We start from the raw sequence: 27,000 nt of genomic DNA, 5'->3' as shown, positions 1-27,000 counted from the left end.
TATACCCATTATCAGCATTCAGCATCTATACCCATTATCAGCATTCAACATCTATACCCATTATGAGCATTCAACATTTATACCCATTATCAGCGTTCAACATCTATACCCATTATCAGCATTCAACATCTATACGCAATATCAGCATTCAACATTTATACCCATTATCAACATTCATCATTTATGTCCATTATCAACATTCATCATCTATACCCATTATCAGCATTCAGCATCTATACCCATTATCAACATTCATCATCTATACCCATTATCAGCATTCAGCATCTATACCCATTATCAGCATTCATCATCTTTACCCATTATCAGCATTCAACATTTATACCTGTTATCAGCACCATCTGGATCCTTCCATTGCACCTGAAAATCAGTATGAAAATTGGTAAAAGTTCAGGTGAAACATAAAGACATTCCAAAAAGCCTTAGGCAGTACAATGCAGCCTCTTTTCACTGGTCAGCCAAGAGATAGAACAATCAGGATTGCTCAAAAGGATGTGTCTTCAATTTGTTGGTCATTCATGTGAAGTTAATGTGTGATAGGTACATTTTTAATGATGGCTGTAGTTTACAGTTGATGGAATGTATTTATTATAAGAGAGTGGACTGTAAATGACTATTTTCTCTTGCAAGACTTAGGCACCAGCTATGATGGCCATGTCATCAGTTGGTCTTGTAGAAGAATTCTGTGAATAAAGATGGAAAATAACATACAGAGAAGATACACTACAGAATGGTTTTCAGATTAGATATTATGGGACAGGAAAATCCCACCCGAGTGTCAGAATTTGCTGGCAGGAATGAAGCCTTTCTGTGCTTTTGTCCACTGATTTGGATTCCAAAAGTTGAATCTCCCAAATGAATGCATCTCTTGTCAAAGTAAATAGTTTTGTGGGAAAAAGATGAAGTGTTACAGATATCATTAGAAATAATATAAAAAGTTTTGTAAGCGTCAAAGAATTGGTTGAAAAAACGGAATATTGTTTATTGACCAGAAAATATTATTTCAATAACAACCCGGCCACACACACACAAAAATTACAAAAGCTAATAATGTCATTTACTGTGCCAGTGAGTACACTTGTGACATTCTCCCATGAGCAACTTTATCACACATATACAGAAATCATAGAAAGTTTTCCATACAAACTTTGTTTATGTTATAAACTTTTTTAATTGCAGGGTTTCTATCCAGCATGTGAATATTCATCAGCCAAGGAAAGTGAGACTCTCAGAGTCAGAAGATGATTCCTCACAAGAAGCCAAAATCTATGCAATCAGCAGCGAAGGTGGAAATGTCATTTACCATGTCAGTACTAAAAGGAGAGAATTTGCCAAATCTTCCTTGGCAGATTTCAAATCATATGCACTTACAATTTTGAATGAGCAGGGAACAGCAGCCACTGCTCCAGTCAAAAGTAGATCCTTGCAGGAGCTGAACTTTGAAAAGGTCAACCCAAATGATCTTAACCTCAGAGTCAATCCATTTGGTGGTTCTGAGAACTCCTTAGACAGACTAATATTTGATGGACCAGACTTTCCTGCCACACCTTTGCAGCAAAAATTAAACAAAGCCAAAAGACTTGATAAAGAGACTTGTATAAAAGAGGGAATATCCTTTGAAACAGATGTCGTAAATGACCAGAGTGAAAAGACATTGGTAACAGAAGAATCATCTTTACTTAAAGATGTTAGAGGGGATTCTAGAGATAATAAAAGTGCTACTGAAATGAGTGCAGAGGAAATTGTGCAAGATATTATCAGTGACATTCTCACAGAAGCTTTTAGAGAATGTGAAACACCTGTTGATGGGAACAATAGCACAAAATCAAACAGAGATCATGTCTTGCTTAGGTCAGAGAGCATAACAAGCAGTAATTTGGATATTTCAAACTCTGTCAACAGGCATGGTGTACATACAGAGTCTCACACAAGTAGTGAGACTGATGCTCAGGAGGAGGACCAGACAGATAAATCTACAGAACTTCACCCCCTTCATATGCATGTTCTGCTTTATACACAGAAGTATGACTACCAGAGGACTCTGTATGCACTCTCTGCCCTCAAGTCAATGCTAGTCACCTGCCCAAGGCTATTAGTCACAGCTTTAGTCACGACTAGTATCAGTGCAGTAAGACCATCACAACTAGTCAAGTTGCAGCTACTTTTAGCCAGACACAGGAAATCAGTTTTTGGTAAAAATTTCTTTGGGGAAATTCCAGCAGATGTTATGTCTGCATATCGCAGCAGCATGTTTATTGAAATTCTTATTTCTGTTTGCTTGTACTTCATTAGAGGATATTATCCAAATTTGATGAGTAAATTGTCACATGATGAGTTATTAGGGAATAAAGAAGTTCATATCCTAGCAGCAGAGACCTTGACCTTGATAATCACAGAGGTCATCAGTATTATGAGAGACAGTGGAAAGAATTTTGTGTCCTACATAAGCGATCTGTTACAGAGATGCAAGGTTCAGAAAGCTTTATTCCATTGTATTCTTGCATCCATCCACAATTGCAGGAAAAGGAAATCTGATGAACACATGACTCACCACATAACAGAAGCGATTATTGCATTCAATGAGGAAAATTTAGATTCGTCTTTAAATGAAACTTTTCAAATAAAACTATTAAACTTTCTCTTGGTGATGATGATTCTAGAGAAGCAGATTCAGAAATTTGAGGGTGAGTCTGTTGATAGTACTGCACAGATAGATTTGAATCAATTACGCATCAACAGTCATGTCTCGCTGCTCAACCTAAAATATGCTCCAGGACAGCCGATTGTTCAGCAAATCATGTTTATCTCCAGTGTCATCAGTGCCCTCAAGCAGCTGCACATGTGCCACATGCACCGCCATTGGGTGGCACTAGTCACCAGTGGATTACTATATATGGGCAAACACCTGCCAAGCATTGTTCTCAGTGTTGTGTGGCAACTGTGCCGTAATCTGGAAGCTGTTGCCATTGAATACGAGGCCAGTGGAAAAGAAAGGTAAAAGCTTGCAAATGTTTTACTGAGTTTGTAACTGCAATGATAAGTAAATTATATTCATGTGGTATGATGTGATGGCTTGAATAGCACAATGGTAATAGGCTTGAATAGCACAATGGTAATAGGTTTGAATAGCACAATGGTAATAGGCTTGAAGGCTTGAATAGCACAATGGTAATAGGCTTGAATAGCACAATGGTAATAGGCTTGAATAGCACAATGGTAATAGGCTTGAAGGCTTGAATAGCACAATGGTAATAGGCTTGAATAGCACAATTGTAATAGGCTTGAATAGCACAATGGTAATAGGCTTGAAGGCTTGAATAGCACAATGGTAATAGGCTTAATTTCAGTACTTCTGTTCTTGGTTTAATTTCATGCAGGGCCAGTGTCCAGGATTTGTAGATTCTTAATGGATGCTTGAATAGCACAATGGTAATAGGCTTAATTTCAGTACTTCTGTTCTTGGTTTAATTTCATGCAGGGCCAGTGTCCAGGATTTGTAGATTCTTAATGGATGCTTGAATAGCACAATGATAATAGGGTTACTTTTCAGTACTTTTGTTCTTGGTTTAATTTTGTGCAGGGCCAGTATGCAGGGTTAGTAGATTCCTAATGGATCTCAGTTTTCTTCTTTAACTATATTACCAATCATAACACATTAGAATATATCCACTGCCTGACAAGTCCAACCCATGTAAGTGTTAGGACTGGTTTGCCTGGTGTCAGGATAATGTGACTGGGTGGGACATAATGCTACATGTCTGCAACATGATGCCCCAATGCTAGACATAACTATAAACTGCCATACTGCAGACATCATAATGATATAACTGAAAAATTATTAAACCTACGTTAAAAATCCAAATGACACACACACGCACACACACACACTCATTCCAGATCATTAGAAGAATGAACAAGTTAGATTCTGATCTGTTAGTTTCTTTCTCTCAAGTGATTTTGTAAGATCTCCACCATATGAGGGCTAGGTGGAATGGCTCATTGACCAATGTTACCAACAAAGGCACCTAAGTCACTGTTACCAATAGAAGGCACCTAGGTCACTGTTACCAATCGAAGGCACCTAGGTCATTGTTACCAATAGATACCACCTTTTGAATAATTCTTAGGCCCTGTCATGAAAGGATCATTCACTTTTTCAGTCTTCACAATCAAACATTAACAAATTCTGATTGCAGTGTGTGAATCCTTTGTGTCAAAAATAAAGCAGCAAAAAGTGTCAGATTTTGGACATGCATTTCTGATGCACAAATGTGCATAAAAGGAAACACTTATACATGGTGGCCAGTATATATGTTGGAGGAAGAGCCTTTGAAACCCCGCCCCCCCCCGGAAGAACCACCAACCACTGAGAAGCTACTGACAGGCTTTTTCTCATACCATGCTGGGGGGTAGCTTGAGACTCAAATCCACATGGACGGAGATGAGATGGCATTGATCTGTGAACACCAGTACCTTCAATAACATAACCATTCGATGCCCTTCGTTGAGTGTAGAGTAATGGAATTAGATGTGTTTTTATTTTGGAGGGTACTTGACACCATGGTTATATCACTATGGCCAAAATTTCAGGTTCTGTGAACTAAAGTTTATTCCATTTAGTTTAATTTCTCTGAAAATATTGTGTTAACAGTCATGAAACTTCATGAGTTCATTCTCACAGGGTAGTACTCACTGCCAGCAAAAGTATCGCCATGAGGATGTACTTTTTATGCTCCAGCATGTTCTCTCTTGTATCTAGCTCAGTTTCCCTGATGTTGTTGTATGCACAGTTATGAAACTTTTAATGTGTGTATTTATCCAGGTGGGTACTACTCACCACAAGCAACAGTAGGTCTCCTTGACATACTTTTCAAGCTCCACCAGTTACATTCAGTTTTTGCATTTAGCTCTGTTTTTTTGACATGGTTGTATGTTCAGTCATGAAACTTGGTGGGTATTGCTAACAAGGGCAAAAGTAGGTCACAGCGGCATCTTTTCATGCTCTAGTGATTATGATAAGTTTATTCATTTATCTCCATTCCTTACAGACTGTTGTGTGTATAGTCATGACATTTCATATATATATATATATATATATATATATATATATATATATATATATATTTATATTGGGGACATCAGTTACCACAATAACCTACTTTTGTGGTCAGAAGGACATGCATTTCTTATTGCATTGACTACAGTGCATGTGTATTATGCCAGAGTAGAACAGGCAAGATACAGCCTTCTTTAAATTTCTTATTTTTAACACTACTGCCTTCATCTAGCATAAATGTGGTTTTATGTTATGAGTCCATTAGCACAAGTTTATTAATCTTACTCTTCTAAAACTATTGGAAGCAAAATTTGCACATTCATCCCAGGGCCTAGTTGCTGCTTCTGATTGAATGATCATATCATCATGGAGTTTTCACTAAAATATTACTTATGGATTGAAAAAATATTGTGCGTGATTATAACTTGATATTGACTGAAAAAAGTGCAGTGGTCCATAATACAAGTTTCAGGCTCAATGGTCATGGCAGGAAATTTTGTACTACACTTACAGATATCTTACAAACATGTGAACTTTCAAAAATAAGATAGTTGTTGTTGACAAAGTTGGTAAGTTGGAATTTCTCAGGAATATATTATGGTTTAATTACCCTGCAGTTAAAATGAAAAATCAGACTTTATCTTGAATCCCTGGAACTTCATTTCATCCAGTAGAATTATCATGACTTTGAAACACAAAGATATCATTTACTTCTTATTTATGTATCAGGAAGGAATGGGATGAACTTTTTGCTTGGATTAATACACATTTTGACAGCAAATTCTCCACTGCCTGACGCAGTATTATCATCTGTTTTTTTCTTGCCCAGTGCTGTCAGTTTGAATAAAATTCCCCCAGACTATGCAGTGACTATGTTGAACGGATTGATGACAATATGCCATTACTGCCTCCTTGACAATGTCTCTCCAGTGTCCATTAACCAACCAGCTCCCACAAGCACCAGTATCACCATGGAAACAGTGGCTTCTGGAAACATCTTGGCCAATTTGTTACATGTCTTCAATCCAGTTGGAGGTGCAAGGGTAGGTTCATGGGAGACATCTTTTTGTACAAATACACTTCTTTCTCTTGTTCATAATAGCCATAAAAATGGCCTGCATGTTAAGTAGGAAGCTTTTGTACCATTTGATAATACACTTCTCTCTCTTGTTCATGATAGCCATAAAAATGGCCTGCATTTTAAGTAGGAAGCCTTATCCAGTTTTGGCCATTTCTCTGATCAGATTTTGATTAAACTTAGAATGTGTGTTTATATGATCCATATCTCAGGCAATTTCAGTAATGAGCTTGTGCCAGTTATTAATAAGGCTGATTACTGATAGCTGACCTTGCTACTAGTCTAGAAGCCTGATCAGATTATTTAGATCAAACTTTGAATGTTGCCTTATATGATACAGATTTTACATTGGCTCAATAATAAGATAGATTCACACACATTAATGAGGTAATCTTACATCTAATTGGTTGGAGACGATTGTTTATCCAATGTTGAGTTGGCTTGTAAATCATAAATATGTCCTGTTAGTTTTATTATTAGCCAGATATATTAATGAAATTTAGCCCTGTTTGAAATAGCTCAGATTAAATGCAGTAAAGTAATAGATTTTGTTTTCCACTAAATTATCTATTTTCTGTCTTGAACCCCAGCCAAGTCATACCAAAGACTTATAAAAATGGTACTAACAGCTGCCTCACTTGGCACTCAGCATTAAGAGGTCAATGTTAGGACTGGTTGGCCTGGTGTCAGGATAATGTGACTGGGCAGGACATGATGCTACATGTCTGTGGCATGATGCCCCAGTACTAGACATCATGATAAGCTGCCACACTGCAGACATCATAGCAATATGACTGAAACATTTTTAAAGCTACATTAAAAATCCAAATCACACACACACACTCTCTCAAGGAAAGGGAACTAAACCAGTATATTGAATATTGAGATTCACAGGTTCTTCCCCTGTAAAAAAAATTATGCAACCAGATAAAAGATGTATGTATTTTGGATTTTTAATGTAGCTTTAACACTTTTTCAGTCATATCAGATAAAAAAATAAATGTTAGAATACAGGATGGATAAATTTTGGTTGTACACTTTAATAATTTACAAAATAATACACATTAGGGTTTACAATGAATAATTTGTAATTTGTAACTAAAAAAGATGTATAAAATCAAATTTTAAAAAGTATAACAGTATAAAAAAAGAAGTATAATTTCAGAAAATGTACGGTAGCATAAACTGTGTGCTGAGTTGTAATTAGGATCACAATTTCTTTTAACACAGTTGTAAATAATTGTTTTCAAGTAATTGTTTTTGTTCTGATATTGATTTTGCTTCAGTAAGAGCATTTTTCATACAGAAGCCATGTCCCTGTTCTAAAATTTGTAAAGGGAATTATTTCTTAATAGTTTTCATTAGTTGAAAACAAGCTTGATATGTTTGACACTTGCTAGTATTGCCATTGTAGCATTGCACATGGCATGTTATGTAATCAATGCCATTGTAACATTGCTCATGGCATGTTATGTAATCAATGCCATTGTAACATTGCTCATGGCATGTTATGTAATCAATGCCATTGTAACATTGTTCATGGCATGTTATGTAATCAATGCCATTGTAACATTGCTCATGGCATGTTATGTAATTAATGCCATTGTAACATTGCTCATGGCATGTTATGTAATCAATGCCATTGTAACATTGTTCATGGCATGTTATGTAATCAATGCCATTGTAACATTGCTCATGGCATGTTATGTAATTAATGCCATTGTAACATTGCTCATGGCATGTTATGTAATCAATGCCATTGTAACATTGCTCATGGCATGTTATGTAATCAATGCCATTGTAACATTGCTCATGGCATGTTATGTAATCAATGCCATTGTAACATTGCTCATGGCATGTTATGTAATCAATGCCATTGTAACATTGCTCATGGCATGTTATGTAATCAATGCCATTGTAACATTGCTCATGGCATGTTATGTAATCAATGCCATTGTAACATTGCTCATGGCATGTTATGTAATCAATGCTATGTAACATTGCTCATGACATGTTATGTAATCAATGCCATTGTAACATTGCTCATGGCATGTTATGTAATCAATGCCATTGTAACATTGCTCATGGCATGTTATGTAATCAATGCCATTGTAACATTGCTCATGGCATGTTATGTAATCAATGCCATTTTAACATTGCTCATGGCATGTTATGTAATCAGTTCCTTTGCTCACCAATTATTTATATATATTATTTTTAATTTTAATACAAAAATATTGTAATATGCTTTTCCAGATTTAATTACTAAGAGTAAAGAAACTCAAGGACTTCAAAAAGAAAGAAGCAACACCTGTGAATTATAATTTTGATTAATGGGAAAGGCATATGACTCTGTAGACTACAAGTTAAAGCTTGGTTTTTGAATATAAATCTCTTGGATGACTTCAGTTTTGGGCAAGAGACTATGCATATTAATCATGCCTTTTTCTTGGGATTTTTTTTTCATCAGACGATAGTAAAATAGGTAAAATCAGCATGATATAAAGTCTGTCTGATGGTTTACATCGGTGGTCATCATGCATACTTAGGATTAGTGAAACAGTTCCAATTAAGGATAGAGACAAAAATAACAAAAATATAACCTGTGAAAAACTTACAATAGAATATTGCCACAATAAGTCTAAAGTAATTAGATATGCTTTAAATGGGATTTGTATCATCACTTTTTTTGTGCATACTTCTAGGAGACAAGTCCTCAGCGAGAATTAAGCAGTTCATCTCCTGTCCTGGAGGCACGAGGGGGCCTGTTGAGCATCTTGCCACGAATCATGGCCTGTATGACATCTCTGTGGAAGGCAATGAAAAATACTGACATGAATGATTACAACCCAGCCTTCACCATGGGAACACCTAAGGTTCTACTCAGAGTCAAGTTGGCTTAATCTTGTTTTTTTTTGAAGACCATTGAGCTCGGTGATAGATTGAATGTTAACAATGCATTTAAGGTCATTTATGGTCAGGTCAGACCTATTTAACAATACTGGAGAAATTAAATGGCTTGACTTACTGTCTTTATTTAGGTCAATTAAGTACAGTTCTTTTTCATTATATTCTTTTTCATTATATAAATCTCCTTTCACCTTTGAATATATTCCCCAATCACATTACCTTGCAAATCAAGCCCTACTAAAAGACAAAAATCATCTTTTCTTGTCTATCTCATATAGGCAAAAGGCAATAACTCTTGCCCATTAGTACCCCTTGCCACCACCAGGTTTCACTAGGTTTTAGCTTTGTTGCTGTACTGGTAACATCATACATTTATCCTCCAACAATTAAAGCCATTTTTGTGTTCCAACATTCCATTCGGATTTATTTTGGCGGTTAATCATTCTGCTGCAGGCTGTATACATTGTTGTACAGTTTCTGCCAATCCAAGTGATTTTGTCACCAAAACCACTTTTAGGGACTTTTAAAACCACATTACCCATGCTGTCTTTGATCTCTGCAAAGTCATTGCAGGTTAGCATGACTGACATTTTTGCTTCATTGTAATGGAGATGGTTCTAGTGAGTTATTTACATGCTGCATGTGTGTGTGTGTGTGTGTGTGTTAGTGAATTAATAAAATGATGAATTACTGATTTATTCTTTGCTTTGCTTTCTCTTCTTGTGTCTTTCAGCAGAATATCATCTGAATGCTTTAATGCAATTCAAAGCATGGAAGTCTGCTATGACTCTTGCTTTGTGTACATCATGTATAACATGCAGCATGTGTAATTCATGGTCAGAGAAAGTCATGGTTATGGTATTAGCTAGTTAGTCACATACTGATTTACTATTCTATTCTTTGTTTTCTCTTGTTTCATTTCAGGAGAAATGTCTACAAAGTGCATGAAATGCACATTCTCTTTTGTATGTTCACTGCTTTTCCATAAGGGAGAGCTAATGTTTTCATAGGAATGGAATCAAGTCTTCATGCCACATGGTATGTCTTCTCCAGAGCTTCACTTATACCCAGATTAGGTCATGACGCATAGTGAGTGTGATGAAACTCCTTTAAATCAACATTCTTCACGTCATGCTCAGATCTGACCTTGGAATAGACTGAAGTTTAGCTCTCAAGCCAATGTTGAGGACATTTTTAGGGTGTTGGCTACTTCAGAGTGCTGTCCACCCTCTATCACAGCTAAGAAATAATGCTAAAGGATTGATACATGTTGACAATGAGGAAGAGCCACTGTCCTTCTGGTTCCTTCCCCAGCTGGCTTGACTTAAGGTGACAGAAGGCAACAGATGCTTTCCGTACTGATCTCTCAGGTCTTGACAAGAATATAGCAGCTGTTCATATATCCACTTGCCTGTTTTATAAGGCAGACAAAATGTACTTCATGCCATGTCAGAGCTGGTGTGGGATGTCATTGCTCCTTCTTCAGTATTGGATTTGGGCCCGTTTTCACTTTTCAGACTCAAAGGAGACACTCAGCAATAGCCACACTTGAGAAGCAGTGGCCGAGATTGCTAGGGTCATTGACCAGAGCCCTACCATGAGTAATACTTTGACAGCTTCAGCCAGTTTACACCTGAAATGAAGTGTCACATGTCTGCAATCCATGTCACTCAAACCTCATCATACCCTTCCTTTTAGGACAACCCTGTCTGGGTCACCATTGTCAGTGGAGAAAGAATAGAGGAAGTTTAGAGACAGACAGCTCAGGATCTGCCTCTCCACCTCGCTGCCCAACCCTTATAAGTGTTTGGAACCACAGCCTCCAACATTGTGAAGGTATATTAAGCAGCCTTGGGATAGGGGATCTTCTCAGTCTCATGTGCACCAATATCGATCCCCAGGAAGAAACCAAATTTTTAGTTAAATGAATCTCCCTATTCCCTCTGAACTGGGGTGAAGGGAGTAATCCAGATCATTTTGAAAGGGCTTTGGGTTACATTCATCAACAATCCCCTCCCCTTACTTTCCCCTCCCCTCTTCATGGATGCACCATCAAGAAGCTGGCTTTTATACAACAAGAGATATGGCTGCTCATCAAAAAAAGAAAACAAAAAGGGATGGTGGCACTTGTACAAAGACCACAATCCCCAGGGTTTTATTCAAGCCTGTTTCATATTCAGAAAGCAAACAGCATGTTGAGACCCATCATCGACTTGAGTTGCATCAGCCAATCACTATCAAGTAAATTGCATGTGCAAATACCGCTTCCTTCCAGTGAGAGTCAGGACGCAGGATATCACTATTCAGGCCCTTGCTTTATGGCTGAAGTGGGTTGTATGCTGTGTACTTTGACATCTCACTAGATCAGAGTTGCCTCACAAGGGCTACAGCTGAGAATCTTTAAGCCATCTCTGTGAACCTCGCATTTGAATGTAACGTTTTGATGCAAGACAGAAGCTGTTGGGTGGTATGCAGAGTCAACCTTCCTGAGTTTGTTATCTGCAAGTTTTAGTGTCAGAGGAAAATCTTACATTTTAGTTGGTCTGATAGTGGCTGCACAGATGGCCACCAGACCTAACTAGATCAATGAACACAGCCTGTTAGCTTTGCTGGATTCACCAGTGAAATTTTATAGGTAAGAAGGTTGCAGTATTTACCTTCTTAACCATATATAAGGGTCACAGGTTAAGTGACCCCAGGCTGTATTGCTTATGTAGTTAGGAGAATGGCTTATCGTTCACAAGGGGGGCCAACCACATCATGCCCTAGAATGACACCTGAGGCAGAGGTTGGATGCTAAGCATCCCCTCCTCCTATTACCTTTTCTCCTAATGTGATGTGATTGGGTAATGTATTTAAAGAAGAAAGCACATTTTTAAGTAAATTATGTTTCTCAAAGAATACTTACCCAATCACATTACTTAAAAACCTTCTCATCCACCCCACCATACAAACATCCTCATTAGTATGTCAGTCATTTAAAAACTACCAACACATGGTGGTGGCAAGGGTTTAGTAATGGGTAAGAATTATTGTCCTTTGCCTACATGAGACAAGAAAAGCTGATTTTCGAGACCACTCTGGTGGCCTAGTGGTCAGGACATCTGCTTCGGATACAGGAGGTCATGGGTTTGAACCCCAGCCAAGTCATACCAAAGACTTACAAAAATGGTACTAACTGCTGCCTCGCTATGCACTCTGCATTAAAAGGTTAGTATTAGGACTGGTCAGCCTGGTGTCATGATAATGTGATTGGGTGGGACATGATGCTGCATGTCTGTGACCTGATGCCCCAGTGTTAGACATCATTATAAGCTGCCACATTGCAATACGACTGAAAATTATTTAGAGCTACATTAAAAATCCAAATCACAAACACTCTTTCATGATTTTCATCTTTTAGGAGGGCTGTATCCATGAAGTAGAAGGCTAATGTTCCTAACATAATGTGATTGGGGAAGATTTAACAGAGAAACATAAAATGTGATTGGGGAAGATTTACCAGAGAAACATAAAATGTGATTGGGGAAGGTTTAACAGAGAAACATAAAATGTGATTGGGGAAGATTTAACAGAGAAACATAAGAATTGATTGGGGAAGATTTAACAGAGAAACATAATGTGATTGGAGAAGATTTAACAGAGAAACATAATTTACTTAAACATTTGCTTTTTGTAAGTATTTACAATATTATTCATGTATATAGTAGTCAGCCCCCCAAAAATAGCAATACACAATTTGGTAATTATATGATTTGCCAGAAAAGACTAAACACTCAAGCTGAAACACTTTCTCATGCTAAGGCAAATTCTTGCAAATAATGAATCATGCGTTATTATACCTATTTTTTAATTTTTTTCTACATAGGTTGTGCGTCAGTGCATTCTGGAATTCATCAGCCCACTATCTAGGCCACATGGGTTACATCTTCTAGGGGCTATTGCCGTAGCTTGGAATGACAGACGGCCAAATGTCACCAGTAAAAATGGGAAAAAGGTATTATAAATGACTGAAATAATTACATTTATAGCCGTTTGTTTTTTTTTGCCTTTTGAGTTTTTCTTCCATGTTGTTTCTTGCTTAAATGAATCTTTTATTTTCTTTCTATATGAATTTTTGTACCTCTGCATAGTTATACAGTTGTTGTGGGTTTAATGCCATGTTTCAGCACATGATAGGCTATATATAGCAACCCATCTATTTGGCAGACAAAGAAACTGAGAAAACCCAGAGGCAAGCTTTTTCACATACCCATGTTGCCAGAGGTCAAGACTCAAACCCACATGGATAGAGGTGAGATGTCTGTGTCTTAGACCACTCTGTGCCTCTATATATATATATATATATATATATATATATATCAGTAGTATTTTTGGTGGTATAAACCCAAATTAGGTGGAGTGCAACCTTGTTCACTAAAGATTGTTGAGGTAAACAATTGATATGTCTACCCTACAGGTATTTGCCATATCTGTATGTGCCCCACAAGTATGTCCCTTAAAGGTATGTCCCCCACATGTGCAGATTTTTGGTTTAAGCTTGTTCTTCGAAATACCTCTTTGGATAAATGAGATTTTACTGTAGACCTTATGTAAAGTCAGGATTATTAATCATCATATTTGTTGCACCATTTGTACCTAACTCTTCAAAAGTGTGAAAACTTTATGCTGCTGGAACCATTATCAGCTAATGGATAATTCATGACCCGGTTATCTTTTCAGCATCTTTATACAGTACACAATGTAAAGGATGAACAAGAGAGAAAGTATTTATGATGACCATGCAATCAGTCTGACCACTCCGGTGTCCTAGTGGTTAGAGCATCTGCCTCGGATGTGGCAGGTCGTGGGTTCGATCCCTGGCTGAGTCATACCAAAGACTCACAAAAATGATACTAACAGCTGCCTCGCTTGGTGCTCAGCATTAAGAGTTAGTGTTAGGACTGGTCTTCCTGGTGTCAGGATAATGTGACTGGATGGGACATCATGCTACATGTCTGCAGTATGATGCCGCAGTGCTAGACATCACTATAAACTGTCACACTGCAGACACCGTAGTGATATGACTGAAAAATTCATGCCCTAATCACCTGGCATTTTGAAAGTTTCTTCAATTTGCTTACTGCAACAAAGTTAATTTTTATTACTTTTTCGGGGGGTTAAATATCAGCCTCTGTCTCTTCACCAAAATTATGAACCTTGTTCCGGTCGATATCCTCTATGGCAAACACCTAATGGGTAGAATGGAAAGTTAACCAGTAACTTGGTTAATACAATATATAGACAGAAAGAATGCTTTTATCTTTTGGGGTGGGCTGGATCCAGAGGTATATTTGAGAAACAATTTTCTAAAATATTTGCTTTTTTAAACAAATCTCTGTCTTCCAGGAAAATCATGCAAAGGCTGTAAAGAAAGAAAAAAGTAATACAATTATGTTATTATCTGACAAAATAAATTGCTTAAAAATGCTATTTTATTTCCAATTAAGAAAATTTTAATGGATTGTACTGTGATTACCATAGGTACTCCCTTCTGAGGCGAGTTCAGATGCAAACAACATCTTTTGTCACAGGGTGCACTGGCAGGTCACAGTTTGTTCTTTGTTTCACTGATTACTCAAACAAAACTACATAATCCCAGATCTGCAGGTGCATTATGCAATGGCAGATCTGGATCTGTGCAGTTTGCAGGTGGTCTTGACTTATGAGCAAGTTTATATGGTAATGTATTTCTGTGATTGTTTGGCTTTTAATAGCGTACTGAGTATTTTATCCATATTACCCTTCAAACAATACTTAACACAAAATCACCTGCAAATATTAACAGGTAGGAGGCATTCCTTGTAATGATCAACTATTACTGGTAGAGCTGGTTGGAGCAATCAAGGTGATGCCCATGGACACCCTGATACAGACAGTCAAACAAGTTCTGAAGCAGCCTCCACCCAGCGACCTTGGCAAAGGCAAGGTAAGAAATCCACCCTCTTTATCTATGTGTGATGGAACCTGAGATGCCAGCCACTCCATCTTTCTTTTAACATAGCTGTTGTTATCAAAGATATTGAAAAGCATACTCATACAATGTGAGAAATCTTAATTTGTTCAATAATAAATATGTTCTAACTCATTTGTGAGTGTAAAACACTTTCATGTTGATTGAAGTCAAATAAGCTATGGCAGTATAATCAATAAGGCTGACAATTTGACACTGTTGTGACCCAGTTACTCAGCCTATGACACATTGGCATCAACAGCTGTAATTTTAGCTTCTTTTCTTGTGCCACACAACAGTGTAAGAGTATGTAATGTTGTGTATGGTCAGTTTTCAAGCTAATTAATTGTCTTTAGAACATAATTTGTGACATTATTGCCACCAATTTGTATAACAACAATTCTATACAGAGACAGTTGTACGTTTTCCACTGCAAATACTGGTTGCCTTTAGAACATAATTTGTCACATTATTACCACCAATATATGTCAACAAATCTGGCCATTTCTTTTTGAGTTACAGTCTTTGTTAGACTCAAGAAATAAAATGATAATTAAATTGTTAAGTGTTTCTTCAGGAGACATAAAAAGAGATAAAATAAATTAAACCAAAAAGATGTCAGCATTTTTCAAAGGAGTTAGATATAGAACAAATTTTGTTGAATTTGTGTTGAATTTGTGTTGAACATGTGTTTAGTTATTGGCCGTCATTGACTTGGACTATGCATCTTTACAACTCTTGAAATTACTTTGCCATTTGTTGATGTGGACCATGCTAGTGGCGACTTGATTGGACCCCATATTATATATTTTTCTCTAACATCTCTTTGCAGAAGAACATTCCACTGGAGGTGAACCTACTGCAATTTTTCTATGCATATGTCCAGCAGGTTTCTTCAGGACAGCTAGTGGACAGTTGGACTGCTCTGCTAGCCTTATTGAAGGATGCCATGCAATTGAATCTGCAACCCCCGGGGATGTTCTTATTACTACAGTATAAATGATTTTTCGCTTTCCATTTGAAAAAGATATATCACCTTCAATCCCAGCATTGGCATCATCATCTGCACATGCAAAAGCGTATACATATGTACAACCTCACTACATCTTATACATATGTACAACCTCACTGCAACTTATACATATATACAACCTCACTACATCTTATACATATATACAACCTCACTGCAACTTATACATATGTACAACCTCACTGCATCTTATACATATGTACAACCTCACTACAACTTATACATATGTATAACCTCACTGCAACTTATACATATGTACAACCTCACTGCATCTTATACATATGTACAACCTCACTACATCTTATACATATATACAACCTCACTGCATCTTATATGTATAACCTCACTGCAACTTATGCATATGTACAACCTCACTGCATCTTATACATATGTACAACCTCACTACAACTTATACATATGTACAACCTCACTACATCTTATACATATGTACAACCTCACTACAACTTATACATATATACAACCTCACTACATCTTATACATATATACAACCTCACTGCATCTTATATGTATAACCTCACTGCATCTTATATGTATAACCTCACTGCAACTTATACATATGTACAACCTCACTGCATCTTATACATATGTACAACCTCACTACAACTTATACATATGTACAACCTCACTACAACTTATACATATGTACAACCTCACTACAACTTATACATATATACAACCTCACTACATCTTATACATATATACAGCCTCACTGCATCTTATATGTATAACCTCACTGCAACTTATACATATGTACAACCTCACTGCATCTTATACATATGTACAACCTCACTACAACTTATACATATATACAACCTCACTTCAACTTATATGTATGTACAACCTCAATGCAACTTATACATATATACAACCTCACTGCATCTTATTTGCATAACCTCACTGCAATTTATACATATGTACAACCTCACTACAACTTATACATATGTACAACCTCACTACAACTTATGCATATGTACAGCCACAGTGCATCTTATACATATTTTCAGCCTCACTGCATCTTATACATATGTACAACCTTGCTATAGATGATACATATGTACAACCTCACTACAACTTGTATACATATGTACAACCGCCCAACAACTTATATATATGTACAACCTCACTGCAACTTATGCATATTTTCAACCTCACTGCAACTTATACATATGTACAACCTTGCTACAGCTTATACATATGTACAACCTCACTACAACTTATATACATATGTACAACCGCCCAACAACTTATACATATGTACAACCACAGTGCATCTTATACATATTTTCAACCTCACTGGGGGCCCTGAGTGGCCGAGTGGTCTAAAGCGCTCTCCATTACAGATCACTGCCATCTCACCTCTGTCTGCGTAGGTTCGAGTCTCGGATTCAGCCAATGTGGGTATGTGAGAAAGCTTGCCAGTAGTTTCTCAAGGGTCGGTGGTTCTTTCCGGGGTTTTCCCAGGTTCTTCCTCCGCCATTAATACTGGCCACCATGTATAGCCTATCGTGTGCTGAACAATGGCGTTAAACCCTACAACAACAACATCAACCTCACTGCATCTTATACATATGCACAACTTCAGTACAGCTTAAACATATGTACAACATCAGTGCAACTTGTACATACATACAACCTCACTGCAACTTTTTACATAATTATGTACAACCTCACTACAACTTATACATATGCACAACCTCACTACAACTTATACATATGTATAACCTCACTACAACTTACACATACATACAACCTCACTGCAGCTTATGTATATGTACAACCTCACTGCATCTTCCATAGTCCTAGGCTGCAGTTTGGAGTGGACATCATAGTACCTACCTAATTTTGTACTTGTACATTTGTTTTGAATTCGTGATTAAGTTTGCATGTAGCTCATGACTGTATAATATTTTTGCACACTTTTAAATATTGTTATACCTGTATAAATGTGTAAAACACCAGTATTGCTAAACTAAGTCCTTGACATATAGTTTTGCTTCACTGACTTTGATTAAGCGTAGTTTTGTAAGTTTATATTTCAAGAACTGCTCATGCTAGAATCATTGAACTTGAAATTTTATTCATCATTTAATCTGTCTTAATAGAACACTTGTATGACAAAAAAAGGATGACTGTGACCCATGTTTTGCATTTTACCAGCTTATGTTAAGTGTTTGGCTTCACCTCGTGATCACATGGTTTTGCATGGTTGGTACATACTGTCCTATCTAAAAGGTCACTGTGACCTGCATTTGATACTTTACTGATGTATTTGTGTTTAGCTAATGACGATAGATTTGTTCTTGATATAGACATCCTAGCAGTTGCAGTTGAAAGTATGAAAATTAATGTTTTTTCAGTGGTGAACTCTGCATTTTAATGACTTTATATTGTGATTTTGTATCCAGTCAGAATTCTTACTTTGTTTCGGTCAAGATTTTGAAGTTTGTGCATTAGTCTTGACTAAAAATGTTGATCTTCAGAAAGTAATGACAGAAAATCAAAAAATGTAATCAAATATGAGGACAGTGTGGCAACATTAAATTTTTGCAGCTATTATGATCTGGCAATAATTCACTTACATTCACTGACATTCAGCCTTAAGAAAAACAGAATATCATTTGAAAATATGTGAACTTGCAAATATAAAGCAAAAATATTTCCCAACAAAATACTTTCACAGTGTGCAAATTTTATAATTTATCTCATCAGAATCCTCAGCTCTCTGCATCCCCAAACATATTTTAATTACAATAGAAAGAAAATGTTTAAGTAAATTATGTTTCTCCGAAAATACTTACACAATCACAGTTTGTTAGGAATAATAGCTACCTGCCTCACGAATCCAGCCCTACTAAGAGATGTAAATCATCTTTCCTGTCTATCTCATATAGACAAAAGGTAATAACTCTTACCCATTGCCTCCTTTTTCTGCTGCCAGGTGTCAGTAGTTCTTAGCTGAGTGATATGCTAACAAGGACGCTTGCATGGCAGGGTGGTTGGGAGGTATTTTTAGTAATGTATTGGGTAAGTATTCTTGAACAGACATAATTTACTCAAAATTTGCTTTCTCCTTCAAATACATTTCCCAATCACATTGCGTTAGAAGTATAGGTAATAGGAGGAGGGGATCCTGAGCATCCAACCTCTTCCTTGGGTAATTTCCTTGGGAAGGGTGACTGGATTCCCTATGCAAACAATAACGCATTCTCCTAATTACTTAATCAATACAGCCTTGGTTCACTTGAACCGTTACCCTTACATACAGTTAAGAAGATAAATATTGTAATCTTCTTACTTTTGAAAATTCACTGGTGAATCCAGAAAGCTGATAGGCTGTGTTGATCATTTTAATTGGGTCTGTTTGCCATCTGTGCTGCCTCCACTGGATCCACCAGATTCAGGGTTTGCCTCTTTGAAACTAAATCTCAGGCAAAAATTCAAGATGGTTGACTCTGCTTGCCAGCCAAAAGCTTCTAGTACAACTTGGATCGAAACATTATGTTTGAATACGAGGCTCACAAAGATGGCTCAAATCTCATGAGTGGTAATCTTCATGGGGCAATCCTGATCTTGTGAGATCTCAGAGTAAGCCAAATGTTTAACACATTTAAGCCAGGAAGCAAGAGCTTGAGGGGTGATGTTCTGTTTCCCAGCTTTCACCAGAAGGAAGAGTCATTTGTGTGTGCCATAACTTGTATCTGTGTTTCAGGTAGTGCTTGAGAGTGCAAACAGAATCTTGCATGGGTGCTGCTCTTGACCTAACAAAGAGAGGGAGCGAATGGCGACTCTTTGATTGACAATAGATAGTAACCTATTTTTGGCTACGAATCCTGGTTGTATCAAGATGACCACCAGACCATCCGATCTGAACTGAAAATAGTTTGAGTCTTTGTCATGCCCAATATTGCATCTGCCATGATGCAGGAATGTGTCCGAGATCATGGAACTGTAGCCTTTGATATTGATTGGGGCCAGCTGTTTCTCCTCGAGGAGCCAAAGAAAAAGTCAGCCAGTTGAGGACTTGAGGCACTTAAATGGATGATGTTATTGATTTAGAACCTGTCCTTCAAAACATGCCCTTTTCCCTCATAAGCCTTGAGTGAAGGGCTTTCTTGCTCTCAAGATTCTCTCCACAATCAAAGGATTGAATTAACTTGCAGGGCTGACCTGACAACAGCCAAACATGCAGAAGGAGACGGTCCAAGCAAGGAAGGAACACCTGTAACAATGGGAGCTTGAGATGATTCATGCTGGTTGGAATCTTCCTGGGTGGCTCTATTGCTAGATCAAGTAGATTTGCAACCCAGGACTTGTCCCATCAGAGCGGGGCTATCAGAATCATCTTAAATTGCTGACTGCGTAACTTCTGGATTACTTTTGGTGTCAGGACCATGGAAGGGAGGCAAAGGCTCACTACCTGTACCAACTGATTGACAGAGCATCCACAGCCTAGGCTGCCGGGTCTAGGACTGGAGGGATGAAGGTTGTGACTTGCAGTTCCACCTTGTTACAAAAAGATCAGTCATCGGACACCCCCAAAGCGTGCAGATCTCAGTGAAGACCAATTGATGGAGAGACCACTCCATGTGAAGGATTTGACCTTTCCTGGACAGAGTGTCTGCCAGGACATTGAGCCTACCATTGACGTGTCTGATTTGTTGATGTGGAAACTGTTGCACCAATGTAGGAACTGCCTAATCAGAATATACCAGTCATTAAATTGGTGCTTCCCTGTTTGAATAGATAGGTCACCGCAGCAGAGTTGTCAGACATAAAGAGGACCATTTTGCCAGAGAGTAAATTTTTCCATTAGTGAAAAGGTGTAGATGACAACCTTCATTTCTAGAATGTTGATGTTTAGAGGCCACTCCCCTAGTTCCCATGTGCTGCTAATGGTAATCTGGCAACAGGAAGGCACCCCAATCACACATACTGGCATCCGTACATACTGTTATTTCCAATTGGGGCTTCTCCATTATGATTCCCATGGTCAGCCAGCCTGGGTTGCCTGACTGACACAGGGATGATTGTATCTTGGGCATGATCATGACTGTTTGATCAAGGGTACAGGAAAAGGGGTGCCATTATGCTAGCAACGACATTTGTAAGGGGTGCATAATGCTTTGGGGGATTGAATCCACTGCAGTATTGAATAACCCAAGTAATTACAGGAACTCACTCAGTGAAATCCAAGTCCTGTTGGAAATGGACTTGATGAATTTGATGATTCTGTTCACACAAACATGAGGAAGCTGCACCACCTTCAGGTTGGTTAAGAAATCCATACCCAGATGGATAAAAGTCAGGGATGGATGGAGGTCTGACTTTTCCCAGTTTGCTAGAAAGCCTAGATGATCTAAAAGAGAGAGATAATTCCTGCATTGGATTAGGATTGAATGTACCATGTGTTTCTGGAGGATGTAGTCCAGGTATGCTGCCATCGTTGTAGATGAAGTCGATTTGAACTGGTTGATGATGCAGTCTATAATCTCAGTAAAACCCCAGTGGCTGATGTTGAGGCCAAAGGGAAGGACTTTGTACAGATAAACTGATAAACAGAGAAATTTTCATGACACTGAGTGTGTCACATCGATGTGAAATTATGCATCAGTCAGGTCAAGGCTGATGGCATAATCCCTCCAAAAGACAGATTGATTTCACTGTCTCCATCTGAAATTTTGTTGGTGCAATGAATTGGCTGAGGTGATTCAAATCAGTGATGGGTCTCAATTTGTCCTTCGCTTTCCAAATAAAAAAATAGCTCTGAATAAAACCCCAAGGACTGTGGTCTTTGCACAATCTTGACCGCCTGTTTTTTTATGAACAACCATATCACCTGTTGTAGAAAACTCCCCAATCTGATGGTATGTCCATGATGAACAAAATCTGAAGCCCCTCTGAAATGACCTGTATTACCCAACCAGTCTGAGGGAATAAGGAGATCCAGTGAGCTCAAAATTGCAGGAATCAGCTGCCCACAGGTAGGCTGTCTGCAGGCATTGGTGAGGATAGGTCATTGTTTACAGTTGGGAGGCTTGTAGGCAGAGAAATTTGCAGACATGATTTTTCTCCGTTTTAAAGCGGAGCAGCTTTTCATGAGTGTAAAATGCATGTTTGGCACTGCCTCTCGAAACCCCATTGGGGGAGGACCCCCAAACCTCTCTTTCATATTTTCAGCTTTTTTTATGGAAGACCAAAATCATGTCTGAATTTGGTTTCTTACTGCCTCTGTACAATTGCCTCCTAGGTTGATTAGACTGTTGTTTCCTGGCATTGGGTGGGATCAATATTAGTGTATATCTGACTGAAATGATCCCCTGTCCAAAATCAGCCTAATATCCCATCACATTAGTTGGTTCCAAACACTTGGTGGGTTAAGTGGCAAGTTGGAGGGCAGTTCCTGAGCTTCCTGCCTCTGAATTTCTCCTATTCTTCTTCCAAAAAGCCATTGGTGACCCAGATGGAGTCATCCGTAAGGCTAGGGTATTATGAGGTTTGAGCGATGTGGGACCACAGACATGAGTCCATCTTATTAGAGTCTAAGTTGGCCAAAGTCAACAAGACATTGGCCATGATATGGTGAGCTACTGGGTTAGGGCCATCACCTCCCAAGAAAGGCTCTTGTCAGATATTTCTGCAAGTCGCAAGATTGCCAATGAGGCCAGATCTAATACTGAGAACATCATGATGATGTTCCAAACTAGTGTGTACATGGTATGGAACACATTCTTGTACACCTTATAGCACAGTGGAGCTGACAAATTCTTGTCGAAGGCTGAGAGATACATACTGAACACATTGGAATGAGTATTATACCAGCAAGAGGAGAATGTTACTGGGACATGGCTCTCTAGAATTACCTGGCTATCTAATCCTTCCTCAAAGCCAGTTATTGATCTTTGCTGATTGGGGAAGGAGCCAGAAGGACATCCTCTCTTCCGCATAGAAATCTACTGATGCCTTGAATTTATAGTCTTATTTAGTGGTAGGGAATGGAGGTCATTCCAAAGTGGACAACACCCAATAAATTTCCTCTATTGTGACCTGAATGCTGAATTCAGTCCACACCATAGTGGGATCTGAATATGGTTTTATTTACACACACTGTCAGGTCCCCTTCTGGAACTTTTCATAGGCCATGCCAGTTGGCATCAATGACTCTGGCCAGTCATCTTTGAAGTTGTCACTAGCTCTCTCTTGATGGCAGGCAGTGAACATTCTGAAGTCCAGCATTGTTAGAACTGCCGGTGGTGTGCTTGGCATATGGATGGTCTGGCTATCACTGGTACTGGCCACTCCATAGTCCTTTCTTAAAGAGAGATTTGTTCCTGAAATCTCTTATACAAAAAATGGTAAGTTACCTACAATATTGCTAGACAGATATCTCTGTCACTAATATCCCCATACAATTTATTTGGCTGGATCATATCATCAAAAAGGTTCCCATGCTTGGACAGCTGGTGATGTTATAATGGCCAGTGATGGCTGGACAGCCTGTAATGGTGTGGCAGTAGTTTCCCATGCTTGGATGGCTGGTGATGTTATAATGGCCAGTGTTGGCTGGACAGCCTGTAATGGTGTGGCAGTAGTTTCCCATGCTTGGATGGCTGGTGATGTTATAATGGCTGTGATGGCTGGACAGCCAGTAATGGTGTGGCAGTAGTTTCCCATGCTTGGATGGCTGGTGATGTTATAATGGCTGTGATGGCTGGACAGCCAGTAATGGTGTGGCAGTAGTTTCCCATGCTTGGATGGCTGGTGATGTTATAATGGCCAGTGATGGCTGGACGGCCAGTAATGGTGTGGCAGTATTAAGAATTTAATCCACAGATGGATCTGTCACCAATATCCCAATAACATTTATTTGGCTGGACCATTTCAGCAAAATGGCCCCTGTGCTTGGATGGCTGGTGATGCTTGGATGGTTGGTGGTGGCTGGACAAACAGTAAGGGTGTGGCATTATGAAGAAATGGATCCAGTATGAACCACTTGCCCTGACTTACAGGCCCTAAGGCCATGATTGGACATGCGGGAGACTCCCCCAATGAGTCAGAAAAAGTCAAAAGGTACAAGAGCAAGCAAAGATAAAAATGGTAAATTTTGCCCTGATGTCAGGAGTCACTTTATCTCCTTACCAGACAATTGTACCCTTTCCACATCATCATCCTTCCCTGCTGCTGATGTGACTTTAGCTGATTGTTGCACCCAATGAACGTTGGAGGGGGGCAGTATCCCCAAACAAGACTCGCACTGGAGGTTGACTGGGATGAATACTGAGGATGTTGATGCTTTCCTTCCTTGATTTAGACTATCATTCCTTCCCCATAGCAACCGTTTAGATTACTAAGGCCCAAATTTCTTCTGATCACATATTACATACTCTTGGTAATGATGATGTAAGTTTTGTATGTACAATACAGACTTGTGGTTATCCTCCTTTGCTTTAAACTTTTTGCACTTTAAGCACTTGGTTGACATTCCCATTGAAACAACACAAGAAAAGAAAAGTAAAGCATAAATTAGTAATGCAGTTTTTTACTGACTTACTAAATCACTCTCATTACTTTTTGAAAAGTGAAAAGTGTCATTTTAGAAGTCTAATAGCCATTCTATGAACTAAGGCATAATGCCTAGTTAACAATTCTATCAAAACAACACAAAAGAAGAAGAAACCAAGCATAGATTAGCAATGCAGCATATTAAAGCTTGCTAACATTATTTCCATTACAGAGTTAGCAAAAATAGTCATAGTCTTTGTAACACGTAATGACCTTGCATTAGGTCAATGATAGCGTGGTATAACATGGTCTTAAATAGATGAAGTCCTTAAAGATGACAAAATTGCTCAGATTTCACAGAAATTGTGAAAATAATGTATACAACCTACAGCAGAATGATTAATTCACCCAATACATCCAGAATGAATTTTGGATGGTTCAGTTAAAACACGATAATGGCTTGGATTGTTGGATGTTAAACCACGTGATGTTACCAGTACATCAGCAAAGCTAACAGCTAGTGACACCTGACAGTAGCAAGGGAACGTAATGGGCAAGAGCTATTGCCCTTTGTCTATGTGAGAATGCCAGGAAAGGCGATTTTTGTCTTTTAGTAGGGTTGGATTCACAAGGTAACAGACTAATATTCCTAATGTACTGTGATTGGGAAATGTATTTGAAGGAGAAAAGAAATCAACTGCATTCAGTACAAAAGAAGTAAATTGGCAGTTTAACATTTACTCTTCAAGTACTGTTATTCTTCTTCATTCAGTGTTAATTATTTGACACCACAGCTTTATACCTATAGCTAATTAGCCTTAATTAGGTGAGAGATAATGATAACACTCCCTGTCCACTGTGCTGTGTATATGTGTCAGATATTATCATGACCTCAAAGCATATTAAAAGCCACTCACCCCATATTAGATTGTTGGAACAGTTAGGCCAGTGATAATTAATGTTGGATTACTGAATTATATACCTATAGTTTTAAGCAAGAAGGGGGCCATTTTGTAAAATGTATAAAATCAATGGTCAGATACCAAGTACATTCTATAGTCACTCCCAATGGTTTATAATGTCCATCAGCATTATAAAAAAAACTCATCAACAGTGTTATTAGTTTTGACTTTACTCATCAACAGTATTAGTAGTTTTGACTGAACTCGTCAACAGTATTAGTAATTTTGACTGAACTCATCAACAGTGTTATTAGTTTTGACTGAACTCATCAACAGTATTAGTAATTTTGACTTAACTCATCAACATTGTTAGTAATTTTGACATAACTCATCAACAGTGTTATTAGTTTTGACTGAACTCATCAACAGTGTTATTAGTTTTGACATAACTCATCAACAGTGTTATTAGTTTTGACTGAACTCATCAACAGTGTTATTAGTTTTGACTGAATTCATGAACAGTTTATTAGTTTTGACTGAACTCATCAACAGTGTTATTAGTTTTGACATAACTCGTCAACATTGATATTAGTTTTGACATAACTCATCAACAGTGTTATTAGTTTTGATGTAACTCATCAACAGTGTTATTAGTTTTGACATAACTCATCAACAGTGTTATTAGTTTTGATGTAACTCATCAACAGTGTTATTAGTTTTGACATAACTCATCAACATTGATATTAGTTTTGACATAACTCATCAACAGTGTTATTAGTTTTGACTGATCTCATCAACAGTATTATTACTTTTGATATATCAAAATGTATCTTAGAAATGCACTCAATGATTACTTTGTGAATATTAATGAAAAACTTGTGGATTTCACAACTCCTAAAAGATTCTCCAGTGATGAATTAAATGAACATATTCTTCAAAACTTAGCAAAGAAGAGTGCTTAAAAATCCCTAAAATAAGCCTTGAATTTATTTTAAATGAATTAGACCAGCTTGATGTCACAACAGCAACAGGTCTAGATAATATAATTGCTAAATTCCTAAAAGTCTCATCTCAGTTGATTGTACCTTCACTTATGTATATCTTCAATCTAAGTATTTCCACAGGTATCTTTCCAAACAGGCTAAAATGCAAAAGTAACTTGAATACATAAGAAGGAGATCTTTCTGATACGAATAACTATAGACCTATATCAGTTTTATCATCACTTTCAAAGATATTAGAAAGACATGGTTGTAATGAATTTAGAAACTACCTGGAATCATTTAATTTCCTACATTCATGACAATCAGGCTTCCATGAAGGACATTCATGCCAGACTACACTAACTTGAATGGTGGATGATTAGTTAACAGCAATAGATCAAGGAAACCTTGTAAGAACAGTGTTTCTTGACCTTTCAAAGGCTTTTGACCTTGTAAATCACAAAATCCTGCTGGAGAAGCTCAGCATATCAAGTTAACCATTAAAGCTTTT

The 27,000-nt window shown here is 37.8% G+C and overlaps 1 protein-coding gene across 4 annotated transcripts in view; it reads left to right on the top strand.

Annotated features, from left to right (window-relative positions):
• The window catches only part of LOC149786006 (protein DOP1A-like), a 153,045-nt gene that overhangs the window by 47,804 nt on the left and 78,241 nt on the right, over positions 1-27,000 (top strand). For all 4 annotated transcript variants that reach the window (XR_016424855.1, XM_089976295.1, XM_089976294.1 and 1 more), the window contains exons 12-17: positions 1,198-3,012; positions 5,904-6,117; positions 8,858-9,028; positions 12,931-13,059; positions 14,890-15,030; positions 15,887-16,047. Coding sequence is in view for 3 of the 4 variants with exons in the window: in XM_089976295.1 (XP_089832421.1) it covers positions 1,198-3,012; positions 5,904-6,117; positions 8,858-9,028; positions 12,931-13,059; positions 14,890-15,030; positions 15,887-16,047 (2,631 nt within the window). In the remaining variant the exon portion in view is untranslated. The remainder of the gene's footprint in view (positions 1-1,197; positions 3,013-5,903; positions 6,118-8,857; positions 9,029-12,930; positions 13,060-14,889; positions 15,031-15,886; positions 16,048-27,000) is intronic.

Source organism: Sinohyriopsis cumingii, chromosome 12 (assembly GCF_028554795.1).
Source record: "Sinohyriopsis cumingii isolate HCF-2022 chromosome 12, ASM2855479v2, whole genome shotgun sequence".
In the NCBI taxonomy this organism is placed as follows: domain Eukaryota; kingdom Metazoa; phylum Mollusca; class Bivalvia; order Unionida; family Unionidae; genus Sinohyriopsis; species Sinohyriopsis cumingii.
The sequence above is the reverse complement of the archived record's forward strand: the minus strand, read 5'-3'. Positions and strand labels throughout refer to the sequence as shown.